This window comes from Mizuhopecten yessoensis, unplaced genomic scaffold, assembly GCF_002113885.1.
Source record: "Mizuhopecten yessoensis strain PY_sf001 unplaced genomic scaffold, ASM211388v2 scaffold10209, whole genome shotgun sequence".
In the NCBI taxonomy this organism is placed as follows: domain Eukaryota; kingdom Metazoa; phylum Mollusca; class Bivalvia; order Pectinida; family Pectinidae; genus Mizuhopecten; species Mizuhopecten yessoensis.
Window position 1 is genome coordinate 212,068 of NW_018408433.1, and position 19,539 is coordinate 231,606.

Consider the following 19,539-nt stretch of genomic DNA (forward strand, 5'->3'; position numbering starts at 1 on the left):
TATTAATATGAATAATAGTAATGATAATATCGTGCAACCTAGTGAATTTTCAGTAATCTTATGAGTGTTTCATTTGTTTTGCTTTGTAGTTTTTCACCCTCTCACGAGTTATGTGAAGTAAACTCTTCTACAAGATGGAAACAATAAAGGGAGTCTTCCTCGACTTTTCTCGTCCTTTATTTATTAAACAGTAAACTATAAAAATTCATTTATTTTTCCGTGTGTTGGGACATATCAGTTTTGGAAAATAGTTATTCCTCTTGAGCAATGTTGACAAGTATGATATTTCCAAAACAAAATGTTAGTTTTGGAAAAGCAGTTTAAGCTGTCATAAGTTTATTTTAATCTGTTATTTGACAGTCTGATATTCAATCCATGCCAAACTGAAAACATCCATATCAGAACACTGAAACAATTTTGACAGCCATAATTAGTATGATCTTTTAAAATGTAATTCACAACTTTGAGTTGTAGGCAGCTGTCTACTATTGGGTATTTCCTGTTGTCAGCTCGATCAAAGAGGGGCGTTCACCTGACTAAGAATAGTGCGCACTCTTCGGAGGATTCGCAGCAGGGAACCAGACTAAATAACCTATACAAATATATTTCGTTAACAATGTCGAACACTAAGCTGATCTTTGGATATGATATAGAGATAAGCAAGGGCAAACTTTTTCTCTCATATGGTATTAACAAATCAAAGTCAACTTCCGGTTTTCAGATATGTTACATTAGGAGTGAAGTCTTCTGCCAATACGATATTGACCAAACCTGGAACAAATAATCCTCCCCTGAAGGAATCATGTTATTTGTTGGTGTTATTAGGAATTCAAGATGGCCGCTACGAGGTTTCGTAGGTTACTAGCCTATACTAATACTTGTTCGTTGACGATTTTAGTTTCAATTCAAAACCTTGTTGCTCTTCAGGAGAAGTCATTAAATTTTGACTCATTATACTAACAACGGGTGAACCAGTTATTGCCATTACCCTAAATGCTAATCGTTAAACAGGGAAAGGAAGACCAGCCTTGTTGTCATGCATGCGATCAACCATTAACAGTCAAACACTTTATGATTGAATGCGCCGATTTCAAACGAATACGTGACAGATTTTATGATGTACCGTCTATGAAAAGATTATTGGACAGTTTCTGTGTAATTAATATATGACTATTTACACTCTATTGATCTTTACAATAAAATATGATATAGTGTGCAGCCAATTTGTTCGATATTGATGTATTTCCTTTAATCCTTTACATATTTAAAGCTATTTAGTTTTGGTTTGATTTGTTAATTTTTGTTAATGTCTCTTATTACAGTATTGTTGGTCCTAAATGACTCGCATTGTCGTTGGGCCGTTAAGCAATACAAAAACAAAACAAAGCAAAACAAGCATTATGTGTGTATTTATCTTTCGCGATATCGCTAAAATAAGGCAGACCTAAGAGTGCTTGCCTTTCAAATCTACAACATATACATGCTAACACAAGGTGATAAAAACGTATATACCACCTCAAACAAACGTACATTACACAAATGGAGGAAATGACCTTACCTAAAGGGACTCTAAGCCAAATAAAACGTAACTAAACTAATAGTGCCTCCTTCAATAAATATACTAAGAACGTTTAAACAAGTTCTTACCGCTACCCATTTAAAATTAAACATCAAGGAAATAGCATTAAGTACCGCGTTTAAATACTTGTCATGGTCAGGGAGCACAACCTGTATTACTGGGCGAACGGTCATCAACTATGGCAAAAATGAAGAACCAACACTTTGTTTGATTTTGTTTAACGTCCTATTAACAGCTAAGGTCATTTAAGGACGGCCCCCTGTGTGCAACACTCATGCGTGTAGTGTATGTGTGTGTATTTTGGGAGGCTGCGATATGTTCGTGTTTGTCTCCTTGTGATAGCGCGGAACTGATGCCGACTTTATAGTGCTACCTCACTGAAACATACTGCCGAAGACACCCAGCAGGACGCCCCACCCGGTCACATTATACTGACAACGGGCGAACCAGTCGTCCCACTCCTAATTTGCTGAGCGTTAAGCAGGAGTAGAAACTACCATTTTTAAAGACTTTGGTATGTCTCGGCCAGGGGACAGAACCCAAAGCCTTCCTCACAGGGGCGAACGCTCAACAAATGGCCAAAAGTGAGGCATTGTCAAGGGAGACATTAGGAAGAAGAAAGTTATTTAGAAAGGAGAGAAGAGATAAGGTCCCAAATTTAGTCGCCTCTTACGATCATGCAATTGGGGGCAGCAGGTACAATTCTTACGCCCTACCTGCATGGTCGAGTACCAACACAAATCTTGTTAGAAAGGAAAGTGTGATAATAACATCAGTACTGCGTCTCTGTGTGTGGATTGATGATAAATGGGATGAATAACTGTATACACATTTGTACACATAGATTGTAACTAAATGATATAGAGGTATATAATACTGTTGTGTTCATCACAGTTTAAAAGAATGTGTGGGTTGTATAAATATGTGTATACTTAAACGCGGTATTCAAATCTGTTCAAGTCTATAGTATTGCATTAACTGTTTTAAATATACCATGAGTATCCATCTCATCAAATATGGTTCCGGGAACACAGTTTTTATCCATCTGATCTTTAAAACCTTACCTAACGACACCAGGAGTCATATTGTGTTCCCCGCTGATTTGATGTCGGTTTGTTCAATTTAACTATAGTTTTCAGATAGATTTCTTATAATGTGAATGTGGTACATATACAGTTATAATAGTTTTGACTCTTATATAATGATTCATAAAGCTATGTCAACATTTTCTATTCATTAAGTGCGATACATTTCTTTCTATGAGAGTCTGTATTAATGTTTTATACCCTCAATTACTTGAATTGTCGGTATGGCCATTACAAATATAAAACAAACTAAGGTCAAATGAAAACGGATGTTCTTGGGGAACAAGCCGAGAAGAAAAAGTGAAGAGTTGATAACAGGAAGTTCAAACGGAACATAACAAAAGGTGGCTTTAGGGAAGGTTGCTTGTTAAATGAGGCGTATTATTTCAGCGGTTAAATGAATACTTAATTTAGAAATGTAAGTAAATAAGTATGAATAATAAGTACTCGTTTAAAAGCAGATAAGCAATACAAATTATACATCTCGTTTCTTCAATACAATTGTTAACTCTTCTGTCATCTCATTGGCTTGACTAGGGAATGGTTCCATGAAATTTGCACTTTACTTTTTAGGAGTGAATGACTATGACGTCATGCAATATTAATAAGCCAGTGAAAGATCATGAATCCAGGTTCGACCAGTGCGGGTTCCTAGGTATAAGGGCATTAAACTTGACAATTCAACCGGATTCAACGCGTCACAACACCGTTGGACGCTTGGTTAAACAGCGGTTACACATTTTCACAGCACTGTTAGCATCAAACCATTGAACATAAAAATGATATATTGGTAGTAACATAGCATTAAAAATAAAAGACAGAAGAATAGAAAAAGTTACGATATATCAGTTTAAATTTCACTTCCTGACACAAACAAATGAATTAAAATATCTTAAAAATATATAGGAAAACCAGTACTTGAAAAATGACAACTGTCAAGCTGCGTGTTGAAAAGCCGACACATATCCGGAAATGAAAGGATTGATGGAATAGATATCACATAAATACGACAAACCTAGTGTGAACGTCAGTTTTATTCTTAATTGCAAGAACTTACACAGAGTGAATACTACAGAAACGTAGTAACAGGTAAGTTGATTTTCTGTTATTGTTATATTTTAAAGTGCATTACAATAGCTCACTTTTTGTAGTATATCACTCAAAGTTGTAAAAATAATAAACCGAATTAAATATAACATATATATATCAATAATATATAGTAGATAATAAATAAATAAGTCCTTGCGAAGGAAAATATAGAATAAAAACAAATCTTTCAGATCGTCCGCTAGGCCTTTCTGCCTTTTAGGGCTTCTTCAGACGGATTGATGTTATTATTAACATTAATGTTGAACGTTAAGCAGGGAATATCAACTGCCATAATAAACATCAATCCGCCTGAAGAAGCCCTAGAAGGCTGAAAGGCCTAGCTGACAATCTGAAAGATTCATGTTTTTATCAAATAATATATATATATTCTATACATAATAATACGTTTGACCGTACATGACCTACATGTACGTGCGAGTGTACACTCTGTGAAAGGTTCACATAGTAATGTATATACAAAAAGATGAAAATGTTTACAAATTAAAGGGATGGTATGTGAATAAGGTCAGTCGTCGACGTTTACATGTATATATGGTGTAACGTTTGTTTTTTCCGGCCCATCGACAGTTTATGCCATCTTGTGATAAAATACTCTGTAATTTAAGTATTTGTTTGAAAGATACAAGAGTTAAAGTCATTTTCCCTGTTAATAATACTATTCTGAAACATAGTGACGTTTTAATTAGGATATTTTAAGTACCGATATCTTCCAAACAAACCAGTGTCTAATCTAATAAACCAGAAACTTACTCGGAATATTCAAGTGCACCATTATTATACAAATTAAGCCAAATACATATGTTATCGCATTAGGCTATCGGGATAGTAGTGTGGTTTGGTTTTATATTGTTTTACGTACTATTAACAGTTAATGTCATTAAGAATGTGCCGCCATGTTGGTGTGTATAGTATGTGTGCAGGAGAACGGTATAGTTCATCACCGCCTCGTTTGTGAATGATAGTCCCTGTAAATAGGGCCTAAGAATATTGTACCTGCTGCCCCCATGCATGCTCGTAAGAGGCGACTAAAGTTGGGATCTTATCTCTTCTCTTCTTTCTGAATATCTCTCCTCTTCATAATGTCTCCCACAATGCCACACTTTTGGCCTTTAATTGAGCGTTCGCCCCTGCGAGGAAGGCTTTGGGTTCTGTCCCCTGGCCGAGACATACCAGAGTCCGTAAAAATGGTAGTTTCTACTCCTGCTTAACGCTCAGCAAATTAGGATTGGGGCGACTGGTTCGCCCGTTTTCAGTATAATGTGACCGAGTGGGTTGTCCTGCTGGGTGTCTTCGGCAGGTTTCAGTGAGGTAGAACTATAAAGTCGGCATCAGTTCCGCGCTATCACAAGTAGACAAACACGGACATATCGCAGCCTCCCAAAACACACACGCATGCACTACACGCATGCATCTTGCACAGGGGAGGCCGTCTTTAAATGACCTTAGCTGTTGATAAAACGATTAACAATACTAAAACCAAACCAAGCTAAACCGATTGTGAATGGTACTTACAGTATGTAATGTCAGTTTGTGATTGTTTTGTATTGTTGTTGTGGTTTAATTTTGTTTAACGTCCTTTTTTACAGCTACGGTCATTTAAGGGCTGTATGCAGGAGACATGGTATGTTGGTTTGCTTGCCTCTTTATAATAGCGCGGATCTGATGCCGATTTTATAGTGCTGTCTTACTGAAACAATTTCGCTCGGTTACATTATACTGACAACGGGTGAACCAGCTGTTGCTATTCCCATTAATGCTGAACGTTAAGCAGGGAATAGCAGCTACCATGTTTAAGGACTTTGGTATGCCCCGGCCTTGGGACAGGCCCAATTACCTTCATCACATGGCTCAACACTCAAGCCAACAGTAGGGTGTTGCCAAGCATGGCGCTAGGAAATAAAGTTTGTTAGAAGTAGAAAGAAAAATAAAGATACCAAATATTGCAATAGGCGTTCTGCATTTGGGTTTCCACATAAGTCGCCTACTACGATACATGTAGTGGGTAACAGCAGGTGTATTCTGCAGGGGTGGTTATGTATTGTTGTACGGCCCATCAACAATGTGAGCCATTTAAGACCAAATAAATCAACGAATTGGTTGTGAAAATTGTATCTTATATTATCGTGAAGACTAAATTAATGTAAATTATGATATATTGATTATTTTATATTATATATTTATATTATATTATTTTTTTAACCGTCACATTAAAAGCTAAGATCATTTAAGGACATGCCTGGTCGTTTGTTATGTATACGTGTATGTGTGTTTTTGTGCCGGAGAAAGAATTTCTAAATGTTATTGCATCCTTGTGATAGCTCGGATCTGATGTTGGCTATATAGTGCTTTCTCACTGAAATACCATGCCGGAGGCACCCAGCACTGCATTCCGATTGGTATGGGAGGCCTTTCTCACCTTGACGAACGCTCAACATAAGATCTGTCACATATTTGTTTGAAAGTAAATGGTTGATCGCATGCATGACAATAAGGTCGGTCTTTTTTACACTGCCAATCAACAATTACATGGTTTAGTTTGTTCTATTACTATTAACAGGTTAGGTATATACGTATCGATATACGCGTACTCCATGCAATATATTGATTGGTTATTATATATATTGATTAATAATTTGGTTCAGTTGAAAAAGAAATATTTAAGGTATAGGCCATGCTCTAAAACGAGTACTCGCTGGACTATTTAAGTCTTGATGGGTTTAGTGTTATCATCTTAGTCTTAGAACCATTAAATGAGACATTTAAGTAATAAAACGTGTTTTTACGATCATATTACTTATAAAGGATTTTTAAGATAATTATGATGCAGTAAAACTAGTCAAGAAGAAGAAAAAAGTGTACTATTTTCCCTTGATTTATAAGCGTTCCATCATGTGGAGATATATTAACGTATATGTTTTCAAAGTTAATGGAAGACACATGTGAGAAACGTTTTTAGCGGATGTGCATAACTCAGCAGCTCATGCTAACGTATAAGGAGAGGGACGTGGGTAACAAATAACTGAAAAAAATAAGGATCGGTTTGAATACATCTATTTTCATTCTTGTGGGACCGTTGGGTTTATAACGACCCCGATTGATTTTGAGGGTTGAGTGATAAGCTGTTTATGTTGAAGTAATTTATTTTGAACTTTGTCTTCATAAACATGCTTGTTAATATTTATGCTTAACACATGTCAGAAACAAGGTGTACACCAGTGTGGCTCTGTCGTCTGCCGGGTATAGTCACAATACTACTGCAGCCGGGCTAGGTAAAATTTAATTGATACTTACTGTCAATATACCTTATATTATCTACATACACATATTGTACCGTATCTCTCAAATCAAATCTGGTGAGAATAACACTGATGCTCAGGCACCAAAACATACATTGAACCCACAAGCGATGTGGTAATTGGCCTTTTGTTGTTATCATTCGTAAATGTAGAATTGTGTCACCCAAATGCAAATTCAAACAACTGCGTAAGGAAATATGGCACGTGACAGGTAAGTTATGAACATTATGTTAACTTGCGCAAGAACCATGACCGTTGCAACATGTACAAACTCACCAAGATTCTGGAATCGTGATTAACATATTTGTACAGCAATTGTCATTTATGCAAATGTTTGGTTTTAATGGATTAACGTCCTAAAAACAGCTGAAGCCATTTAAGCATGTGCCTTCATGCGGGTAATCTGTGTGCGCTGGAGGCTGGGTATGTAGGTTAAATTGCATATTAGCAATATTGTGGGCCTGATGCTGACTTCATAGTGTTATCTCGTTGAAATACCATGCCGAAGGCACCTTACACAGCATTCCGCCCGATCACATTATACTGATTACGGGTGAACCAGTTTTTTCCATTTCCCTTCATGTTGAAAGTTAAGTAGGGAATAACATCTCCCATTTTTAATGACTTGAGTATGTCTAGGTCTGGGAAAGAGAAGTCATTGCTTTCCTCATGTAAGACCTATTTGAGACTGAAAATAGTATCCAATTCAGTATGAATATTGCTTCTTTTTATTTTCAGGGTAAAATGGAAAGTAGACAGTCATCGGAAACAATTGAAGCGAATGCCTTTAGGAAGACAACCTACCAGGATAATCAACGATTCTATTCTAAAGGAGGCTGCTGCGTCAGGGCATTGGTAATGATTAGTGATCTGGGATATATTAGGAACTTGACAAATATTGATAGGAACGAGTCCGTTGACAGGAAAAATGTTTTCCGTTTTTGTTTCACTACATATATTTTGATAGATATCGGTTCCTAATAAGATGTTTTTATTGCAGTTGCTTAGGCTATTAATATAAAGACGGCTAATTAATGGTTTTTGGTAATTATTAATTGATTTAGGTGATTCATAAGTATTCACGTTAGTTTGGAAAACCTCTCCCGCAAACTATTTAAAATAGCCGAATGTGTTGAATTTGACATTTTTCACAATGCGCATCAATCACAACATTGCTGGATTTATGTTTTCCGACCGGCTAAGTTTACACTTAAAGAATCGTCAGCCGTCCGTAGTAATCGTAGGTTGGTTTGGTTTTATTTTGTTTAACGCCCTATTACCAGCTAATGTCATTTGAGGCCGTGCCCCCATGTGTGTAGTGTATGCGTGCTTGCTTGTGTGTATGCAGGAGACTGGGTATGTTGTTGTGCCTGCCTCCTAGTGATAGCGTGGATCTGATGCCGACTTTATAGTGCTATATCACTGAAATATCATGCCAAAGGCCCCAGCACAGCGTTCTACGCGGTCACATTATACTGACAACGGGTGAAACAGTTGTTGCCATTCCCTAAATGCTGAACGTTAAGCAGGGAATAACAACTACCATTTTACGGACTGGCGACATAACCCATTGCCTTCCTCACCTGGGCGAACGCTCAACATTAAGGCAAAAAGTGAGGTGTTGCCAAGCAATGCGCTAGGAAATAAAAGGTAGTAAAAACAGGAAAGTAATCGTAGTAAAGGTTATCATGTCCTGATAACACAACTGCAATGACCCCAATAAATCGTATACTGATGTAAATGTGTGCTAGAATGCGTTTTTTATAATGTGACCGGGTGTTGTGTCCTACTGGTTGTCTTCGGCAGTATGTTTCATTGAGGTAGCACTATATAGTTGACATCAGTTTGTGCTATCACAAGAAGACAAACACGCACATATCGCAGCCTCCAGCACAGGGAGACCATCCTTAAATGACCATAGCTGTTGATAGGACGTTAAACAATACTAAACCAAACCAACCAAACCGGTAAGCTTCAATGATTTGACACTGTGGTAACAGAAACAAGATTCCAACGCGGAAAAAAACATGAATACGCCACCATCACAAGCGCAAGCACTTAAACACATGATAGTATTTGACAATGTGGCATATGTTTGGTAGTTAATGCCTTAAAATGCATTTGCCAAATCTGAAACCGTGCCTTAGATTGGTTAATATTCAATCCATCGGTCAATATGTAAAACGCTAATGGTAAGAATGTCTTTCCTTTGTTACAGATAGGTCTTTTGATAGTCTTTGTCGTCACAACATGTGTGCTTAGTGTAGTCCTTATATGGAGAGAGAACAGGTGAGGCAATATGGACAGGGATTAAGATACTTATCTTTTAATAAATACATGAAAACATTCTACACGTTCGCATTTTAACGAGGCCAATATGAAACGGAACCAACACTCTATGAGAACATCCGTGACAATCATATATTTACATTCTTGATCTTTGTTCTGTACATGAATCTACCAACTGAAAACAACTGCCATTAGACCATGGATACACTATGAATACGATTATCGTGCAACCAGTCAGCTGATTTCACACACAATGACAAATAATATTACTACGCATAGTATCGTTTCTGAGAAGAGTTAATTCCCCTTCTCCGAGATAATGTAGATGCGAAAAATAATAATAAACATTACCAAAATCATGAATGATGCACTATATATCATGATTGTGTGGTGTTTTGTTTTAAATATCTATAACATTGTCATATTAGATACTAACTTCCGACTCGCAATCGTGGTCACGAACTTTCTAGTAAACACCCAAATGACCGGCTTGGTAATCCCTATGACATCAACTACCATATAAAACCTTGAGAACATTGTAATGGCAGAGGGCATGTTATCCATCAATTTATCATCATTTACATCTGCAGTTTATTTGGCTAACAACATAATAGTGCGGACATAAAACTTTTTTAAATATATAATATGCGGTGTTTAATGCAAAAATACATCAAATAAGATCAACTTTCCAAAACGAAAGGAACATTTAGGGTTTGTTATTATTGTACTCTAAATATATATTTTTCGTTTTAATAAAGTTAGCTGATCGGCGGAAGTTGAACATTTTTAGTGGTTTTCTGTCCGATAATAATTAAAACAAAATCACGAAAAGTTGTCTAACATATGTAGATCAGCTACTGCTATTCATTGCCGCAAAGTTCATGAAAGTAAAATCCATTCAATCCCTATTTGTTCCACTTCGGAATTTGTTTTGGAGACTATGAAATTTTTAAAGTGTAATAATGGTGTTTTTTTTTAAATCTCCCAATGACATGAATGGCATGTATATGTGTAAACGTTTGTGCAATCTTCCCCTGACCATAACATGACAATGCAGCTCGAACGTTGTAAACCATTAGCTCGTGCGAGTTGAGAAGCCTCATGCACACTTACTCACATTGTTAGTGTGACGACCATCCTAATTTTTTCGCTTTTAATACTGCAATAACTGTTGACAAAAATAATGGTAAAGTGTACTGATCTGAAACGTATTCCTGATTTAAATAAAAAAAAAACGTAGAACTTTCTTGAACAAACTTACAAATGTGTAATGTCTAAATTGATTTAGGTGGAGTACTGTGACTTCATGACCGCATGGATATTTTGGCAGCGATTTGAGCCTATTTTCCTTTTTATAGAAGCAGCTTCGAACCTATAACCTCTGAATCACTACAGAAAGCATATCCGGGTTACTTCCGGACACTGAAAGAACAGGTTGAGTTTGAGGTACCTGTTGATCCTATTCCGGCAGGGGAAAACTTTACGACTGTTGGTTTCACTTGTGATGTAAATTGCGCGGTTACACCTGTAAGAAGGAGGAGGGATGCAGCAGACAAAACCTTTCATGGTTGCTGTGAATCGTAAGTATATTTACCATATTGTATTTCGGAATTTTGTCGTATCCACATTTTCTTGTTTAATCAATAAGCGCGCAAATGTTTACCTACAAACAAGGTGACAAACTTCCAAGAATTATTGACGATATACAAATCTTCACCTCTCAAAACAAATTGAAGTGTCAAAATACGGAAACATCTGCAGGCGTATTGCTTGATTGTAAACCAGGACATATGGTAAATAGCGGTTATGCGTTTGGAATTATCAAAAGCATATCATTCATTATGAAAACATTAAAATATATTAACTTTATTTTTTTCTTGGTGTATACCTTGACAGGAGCAAACTTTTTATCAGCCCAATTACGTTAGAAAATATGGACGGTAAGATACGAGAGCTCGTGAAAGATGATGATGTCAAGCAGTTTTTCCAAACTGCAAGGTGCAAGTATGTACAAGTTTGAGTTTTCTTCATTTAAAGTGCTATTTGTGCATATTAATTTTGATATTGAAAATTTGATCACATCCTTTATTTTAGGATTTAAAGGGACATCATGTGAAGAGCCACATATTTTTTAATGAATGTATGTGTTTTATGCACCTCCACTTATGTTACCTTGCTAACTTCCATAATCATAGTCCGTTCCAAATGTCCAGTTTGACCACTTGAATTGTTCGGGAAAGCCCTATTAAAAATAGCGCACATAAACGTCACTTGACGGTTTTGACGAGGCAGTAAACACAGGTGGTCTGAACGATGCAATGCTTCTAAAAGGGGCCCCCAGAGAGGGGCTGTAAGGCAACTGCAACTTCTTATCGCACTATGAAACCAAGTTCTGTGATTTCTAAGTCCATATTGAAACTTATTGAATCAGTAATTATTCATAATCAGAAGTTAATTGCACACATGCCAATATTCAAAATTTAAATGAGGAAATAGTGTTGGGATCTCGGCCTTATTTATAGACACCAGGAAATATCTATTACCAGAATGTAACCGGTACAAATGGTACGGGGCTAAACACCTTCCCTCAACCATGGGACAAGCCTTTCTGTAAAAAGGAAGATTCAAAAGACGAATATCCCTTTTCAAATGTTTCCACAAAGTGTATGTATGCATTGCGAGTATTAAAAAGAGAAACGTTTGTGAATATTTATTACATTGCACAATTCAAAGTCTTTAACAATGGTAGTTTCTACTCCTGCTTAACGCTCAGCAAGTTAGGAGTGGGACGACTGGTTCGCCCGCTTTAATCTATGTTAAGTATTGAAAACATTTAATTATCAAGTATCTCAACACGTTCCATATCTGACGCATATTCTAGATGTACACGTAGTGCTTTTGCCAGAAATGTGTTTGTTTGTTTGTTTGTTTGATTTTGTTTAACGTCCTATTAACAGCTAAGGTCATTTAAGGACGGCCTCCCCTGTGTGCAAGATGCATGCATGTAGTGTATGTGTGTGTATTTTGGGAGGCTGCGATATGTTCGTGTTTATCTCCTTGTGATAGCGCGGAACTGATGCCGACTTTATAGTGCTACCTCACTGAAACATACTGCCGAAGACACCCAGCAGGACGCCCCACCCGGTCACATTATACTGACAACGGGCGAACCAGTCGTCCCACTCCTAACGGGCTGAGCGTTAAGCAGGAGTAGAAACTACCATTGTTAAAGACTTTGGTATGTCTCGGCCAGGGCACAGAACCCAAAGCCTTCCTCACAGGGGCGAACGCTCAACAAATGGCCAAAAGTTAGGCATTGTCAAGGGAGACATTAGGAAGAAGAAAGTTATTTAGAAAGGAGAGAAGAGATAAGGTCCCAAATTTAGTCGCCTCTTACGATCAGCACACGTTCTTTTTTCAACATAAACAAATGACTTTTCCCTCCGTTTTCAATGCGTATTCCGATTCTATCTGATGTCGAAAACAAATTATTTATGGAGAAAAGGTTGTTGCATGATAATACATTCTAAGACAACATCATGTTGAAACATTACGATTTAAAACATTTCTGTTATGCGATCCTTTTTACTATAAGTAGGTGCTCCTTCCTCGGTTATTCATCCTGAACCGTTATTTTGACGTATTTAAATCTTGCATGTACTTCAGCAATAAAATTAAATCACACCATTTTACTGAACCCGGGAATATTGTTAATACAAATATAATAGCGCACGCATCTCATTTGATCCATCTTCGCTAGCCAAGTGTTCGCTTCGTATACACTCCACTTACCCTTGGCGGATATAGCCGTGTTTTCATAATTGCTTCCACTGCCACCTAGCGGATATACCGAGTTATCGATCTTCTCCCATGTTTTTGATGACCGATACATATACACTCCATCAGCGTGTTGACAAAATCACGTGTATGTCGAGGCGGAGTATAAATGACAGAGCAATATGGAAACAATCAAAAGGCAGCAGACATATTTTTCCAGGTCTCATTTACATGTGTATACAAGGATTTAAAAATCCTGAAGTTTTGCCAAAGATCGTGCGCCTATTTTTTGGTGGCAAAACACTCTGACATAAACGAAAACGTGCTTCCGTACAGGGCGTCGCCATTACTGTTTTCCTTCGTTAACAGCGCTATATGTAAGATGCAATTTCATTGGATGCGAGCGATAGGCACTGCACGGAAATGTGAGGGCTCGGTAAACACGGCTATATCCGCCAAGGGTAAGTGGAGTGTATACGAAGCGAACACTTGGCTAGCGTAGATGCATTTGACCCCGAGTACCGACAGAGGAGAGAACAGAATACGCCGTGGCAATCACAAGTTATCTTTCGGAGGGCCTCATAGCAAAATCAAACTAACCAGTCACTTATCCCTTCCTTTCGCATAAACTACTGTTTATAGAAACACAAAGTAAACTCTCTCCGATACATGCCCATTAACATAACAAAATAAGTTCATTTGTGTTCCAACTCGGACAAAGATACTAGCGAGGTTTATATTTTCAGATATTTATTCAAAACATAAACAGCATTTCTGTCGATTACACTCAGCTTTAACCGGCTATCCAGCTATAACGTAACATTTTCGCTATCTTTTGACCATTTGGCAACTTTTCGCTTCGTAGCTAACGCGGTAACGATTTTTCTCGCTAACTTCCCACGGCCAGACATTACAATGAAATGGTGTGCTTTGTGAATGCGCTATTTGAGGGAAATCCCTGAACAAAACGTTGGTCAGACAGGTAGAAATCTCGATGATTATCTTAAAATTATTCATCTTTATGAATATATATCAGCCAAATCCGATCGTTATTTTCCATTTAACGTTCTAACAAGTGAGCAGGTCAAATGATCACGAATGCCTAGCTAGACACCATAGAAATTATTAAATAGTGAATAATGTTTTGTTTGGCATTTTATGTCATCATCACAGCAAAGTTAATATGTAGACGGGTGCTTAAGGAGACATCAACCAAAAGGAAAGGTACATATAGTGTTGAAATGAGGGCAGCACATCAAGTTCGGTTTCTTCAGTGTGCTCTTAGCAGAAGATACGGTATCAATACATTCCCCTCACACTGCTACACTAAGGATCTTTTCTTATATTGTCGTGTTATATACTCTCTTTTTCAGATGGTGAGTCCCTCAGAACCCGTCTGAATAGTGTCTCAAGCTTTAACAAGGACCTTTAAAACCGATTAAAACACTCTAGGAATTTGAACACAACATTTATTCCAATAACTCAATTCACTGATCTAACTTTTCATTTCTCGCTCTAAGCATACATAATCCTTACTTCATTAAATTGTATACCATGTCAGGTTCATAAATGACACGTTCTGCTTACCTTATAGGCAATCTTCTGGTTGTACTGGATGCACGTGCATGCTTGACCGTGCGATAGAAACAGCTGTTGTGTACAAGATCGGCAAGACATCGTCATCGGCAAGCTTTATCGCTGATATAGAAATAGATACATTTTACTTTAACAAATGTTGCAAATGTGTGAACGTTAGAGTGAACGGATGAACGTTGTTTATTCACGCAACTTGTAAAACAAACAAATTTGTTATATAGAAAGTATATAGTTAATATTTTTATAATAAAAAAATAGTATCAATTCGAGTTGTAGATTCATATATGAACATTCTATATGAAATCATATCATTGTGATTAAATCTATTATTATTATTTTGATTGTGAATTTGTATTATTAAAGCCTCAATTATGTATTTAAACCTCTCTTATACATATTTGTTTAATCTTTCGCTATGTTTGACATGTGTGGCGGAACATTATCGTAAAAGGCAACTATTGTTGGTCCCCTGCAGAACATCTACCTTTCCAGCCTTTCAAAATACTATTATTTTTCATAAGTCAGTATTGACTGGATATCAACATAATAAGTTACAATTAAACTGCATTAAGAGTTATTTTATACTGATACTATAACATGAAATTTACTTCATATTTTTGGAATCGGACAATTTTACAAGTATGAGTATACAAGATGTTGAACTGCATTCGGGACAAGGAATAATCACAGATAGTTTTTATTGATATACCGATTTGGTTTTGATAGGTTTAACGTTCTATTAACATATATAGGTCATTTAAGGACGTGCTTTTATTTGTGCAATTTATGCATAATTTTGTTCTTGGGGCAGGATATATTTGTGTATTGGCCTCCCTACGGTAGCGCGGATGTGATGCCGAATTTAGATTGACATAGTGGTTAGCACTCTGTTATATGTACCATAACAATAGATATAACCTTACGAGTCGTTTGTTTGTTTGTTTGTTTGATTTTGTTTAACGTCCTATTAACAGCTAAGGTCATTTAAGGACGGCCTCCCCTGTGTGCAAGATGCATGCGTGTAGTGTATGTGTGTGTATTTTGGGAGGCTGCGATATGTTCGTGTTTGTCTCCTTGTGATAGCGCGGAACTGATGCCGACTTTATAGTGCTACCTCACTGAAACATACTGCCGAAGACACCCAGCAGGACGCCCCACCCGGTCACATTATACTGACAACGGGCGAACCAGTCGTCCCACTCCTAATTTGCTGAGCGTTAAGCAGGAGTATAAACTACCATTTTTAAAGACTTTGGTATGTCTCGGCCAGGGGACAGAACCCAAAGCCTTCCTCACAGGGACGAACGCTCAACAAATGGCCAAAAGTGAGGCATTGTCAAGGGAGACATTAGGAAGAAGAAAGTTATTTAGAAAGGAGAGAAGAGATAAGGTCCCAAATTTAGTCGTCTCTTACGATCATGCAATTGGGGGCAGCAGATACAATTCTTACGCCCTACCTGCAGGGGGACCTTACGAGTCGGTGATAATTTACATTACAAAAAAAAAAAAGGTGATTGCCAAAGGCTACTTGTGTGTGTACGCAGGTAAAAGCATTATGATCACCTTTTACCATTGTTCTGAGGTAAACGTTGTCGTCTATGTCTAAACATCTTATCAACAGCTAAGGTAATTTAAGGACGTGTCTCCATGTGTATGTGTGCATGTAGGTTTGTGTGTCTTCTTCTTTAGATAGTTCTGATCGTATGCCCACTTTATTGTGCTACCTCACTGAAATACCACGCCAGTACAGCTTTCCGCCAGGTCACATTATACTAACTTTCGTTGTTGGTGTGCTTTTTGTGGCAGACAAGCGTGATTGTACAACACATTATGTCTAGTTATTTTTTTAAATGTTAACAGACGTGTTCTGCAACTGCGGAGTGTTTACATTGGATATTTACTTTTATTTATTAGCTCACCTGGTGCGAATTTCTTTGAAAGACTTCTCCTTATCGACTAATTGGAATTTGACTGGAAGCATCCCTAAGTGGTGAGGATTCAAAATTGTACAAATGGTTGGGCTGAGGGGCGGGGCCAAAAGGGGGCAATTTGGCTATATTGCTTTAAGCGACTTCTTCTCTGGAACGAAGAAATGGATATAAACCATATTTGACTGGAAGCATCCCTAGGTGGTGGGGATTCAAAATTATACAAATGGTAGGGCTGACCCCCCAAGGGGGCTGAGGGGCGGGGGCAAAAGGGGGCAATTTGGCTATATTGCTTCAAGCGACTTCTTCTCTGGAACTAAGAGATGGATATCAACCATATTTCACTGGAAGTATCCCTAGGTGGTGGGGATTCAAAATTGTACAAATGGTGGAACTGACCCCCTAGGGGGCTGAGTGGCGGGGCCAAAAGGAGGCAATTTGGCTATATTGCTATAAACATCTTCCTCTGTAGAACTGTGCCATTGACATCGACCATATTTGGTCGGAAGCATTCATAGGAGGTAGTGATTCAAAATTGTACAAATTTTGTTGCTGACCCCCCGGGCTAAGGGGTGGGGCCAAAAAAGTGTATTCCTTGGAAATGGTTGAGATCCCCACCGTATAACCATATATACAATTGCTGAGTATAAAGAGAAGAATGCACAGGTGCTTCCAGGATGGTTCTAGGGTCTGGCCCCACCCTTGGGACTTGGCCCCACCCTTGGAGACATAGTCCCTTGGTCATAACTTTGAAACGGTTGAGATCCCCTCCCCAAAACTATATATACAATTGTTGGGCATAGAGAGACTATTGCAGTCATGCTATTAGAATGGATCCCAGGGTCTGCCCCACCTTTGCAGACTTAACCCCTGGGTCATAACCTTGAAACGGTTGAGATCCCCACCCAAAAACTATAAACACAAATTGCAAAAAGAGACAAATGCAGTCTTGATATTAGAATTGATCCTGGGGTCTGGCCACAACCTATGGACCTGGTTTCTGAGTCACAGCTTGGAAACAGTTGAGATTCCCACCCCATAACCATACATAAAATTGCTGGGCATGAAAATTTTAATACAGATATGCTACAAGGATTGGCCTTGGTGTCTGGCATATTTTGCCTTGATTACTTAGATATCTAGGTGAGCGATACAGTGTTGTTGTCAATCGCTAGGCAAGAATTTGTTTGTGGTTCAAAGTCCTCGTTTAGTTTAGTTTAGTATTGTTTTCACGTCCTATCAACAGCTATGGTCATTTGAGGACGGCCTCCTGTGTGTGCAAGATGCGTGCGTGTGGGTTTTTGGAGGCTGCGAATTTAGGTTCGTCGCGGTTGGGGCAGTAAAGAATTTTGGGCGATATAGCTTTCGGGGCGAAATTGATTTTGGGGCGAGTAGAAATATTTTGGGGCGATATGGTTGTCATACTTGGGGTGAAAAAACCTGAAATATAACATACACGCAATATCAACGGTTATATGGGGAACTTTATTGTCCCTTACAACAGACAAAATCGACCTATCGACAAATGGATGCGAACGAATAATTACTTCTCGGATAGGCAATATTGATCCTTGTTGGGAAGATCTACGACACTACCACTGCTTGAAGTTATAAACAAGTGGACAGAAGCTTTGGACAAAAGTTAAGCTGTAGATTTATATACATCCAAGTTTTTGTTATTCTGGGTCCTTCAAAAGCTTAACAATTCATATATATCAACAGTAAAACACTTTGTAACCAATATTTCGAGTACCTCTCACTGTGCAGAAAGATGTGAAAAACTAAGTCTATTGAAGGGAGATAACCAGTACTTAATAGTTATCCCAATAGTGTGTATATTTAAAATTAGTACATTGTACAACTTCTTATATTTTAAAATAAGTGATTAATTGTAAAAACCTAAACAATGATTTATCATTTCATTTTAAGTATCGTCATAAAAAAGTGTTATTATACAACATAATGCATTAAGATGTAACACAACAATAACATGTGTGTATATGTACAAGTATGTACATGTGGTTCATAATAGAATATAACTAATTTTTGACCACAAAAATAGTAATAATGTATTGGTAACAATATTAAGGATCTTTATCCAACATAAATAAATTAAGAATATAATTTTAATTGATATGACATCAATGTTGACGTTTCTAAAATTAACTCCTGCATCTATAGTCTGTTTCTGAGTAGGTGGCGCCTACCAGGCTGCTTTCCTTGACCATGAGTTTAATCTCTACAATAGAATGATAAAAAAAATATAGAAATGATAACAGTGTAACCGTTTATATATTCAATCTACATTTTACTATCATCATACCAGGGATTTTCTAAGTCAGTCTATAGTATACAATGCAAACATTTTGATCTAAGGATTCATTTTTAAACTTTAATTATTTTCAACGTTCCATCGCTCACATCATTCATAATTTTATCAAGGCTAAGATCATATAGGTCTCCGGCTTTTTCATCGTCGGATTGAAAATATTGTATCTGCAAGCAAATCAGGAATAATGTTCATAATTCTCAAAACTTTGTATCATTTTTCTCAATAAATATACAAATAAGGTTTTATCGACATATCAATATCAATTAACATTGTGGTAATAGATCACTTACAGCGTTCTGTCATCAAAGTGTAATGTTATGTTAACTCAACTGTTGTCCATTTATGAGCAATTTAACTATTTGAAAGAAAACTAGTATACTAATTATTCTAATATGTAAGAATACTTTTACATTTGTTTAGCTATACAGTATATAATATTGGAAAACCACACATTACCTAACGCCATTGAACAGGAGATATAAAAGAAGGGCGTAATTTGTGAAATTTAATATTGACATTTTAAACAGCCAAGTATACACATAGAATT

The 19,539-nt window shown here is 37.3% G+C and overlaps 1 protein-coding gene across 3 annotated transcripts; it reads left to right on the forward strand.

The window, feature by feature from the left end:
• The first annotated feature begins 3,679 nt into the window (after positions 1-3,679).
• On the forward strand, positions 3,680-15,719 carry LOC110459757. 3 transcript variants are annotated; one of them, XM_021512173.1, is made up of 7 exons: positions 3,692-3,753; positions 5,361-5,395; positions 7,809-7,925; positions 9,289-9,359; positions 10,718-10,939; positions 11,256-11,363; positions 14,731-15,719. In XM_021512173.1, exons 2-7 carry the CDS (start codon positions 5,393-5,395, stop codon positions 14,903-14,905), a joined length of 696 nt encoding a protein of 231 aa, XP_021367848.1. In that variant the 5' UTR covers positions 3,692-3,753; positions 5,361-5,392; the 3' UTR covers positions 14,906-15,719. The 3 variants fall into 3 exon arrangements, with proteins under 3 accessions (XP_021367849.1, XP_021367850.1, XP_021367848.1); XM_021512174.1 differs by lacking the exon at positions 5,361-5,395 and having other exon boundaries at positions 3,680-3,753; XM_021512175.1 differs by lacking the exon at positions 11,256-11,363 and having other exon boundaries at positions 3,690-3,753.
• Positions 15,720-19,539: the final 3,820 nt, after the last annotated feature.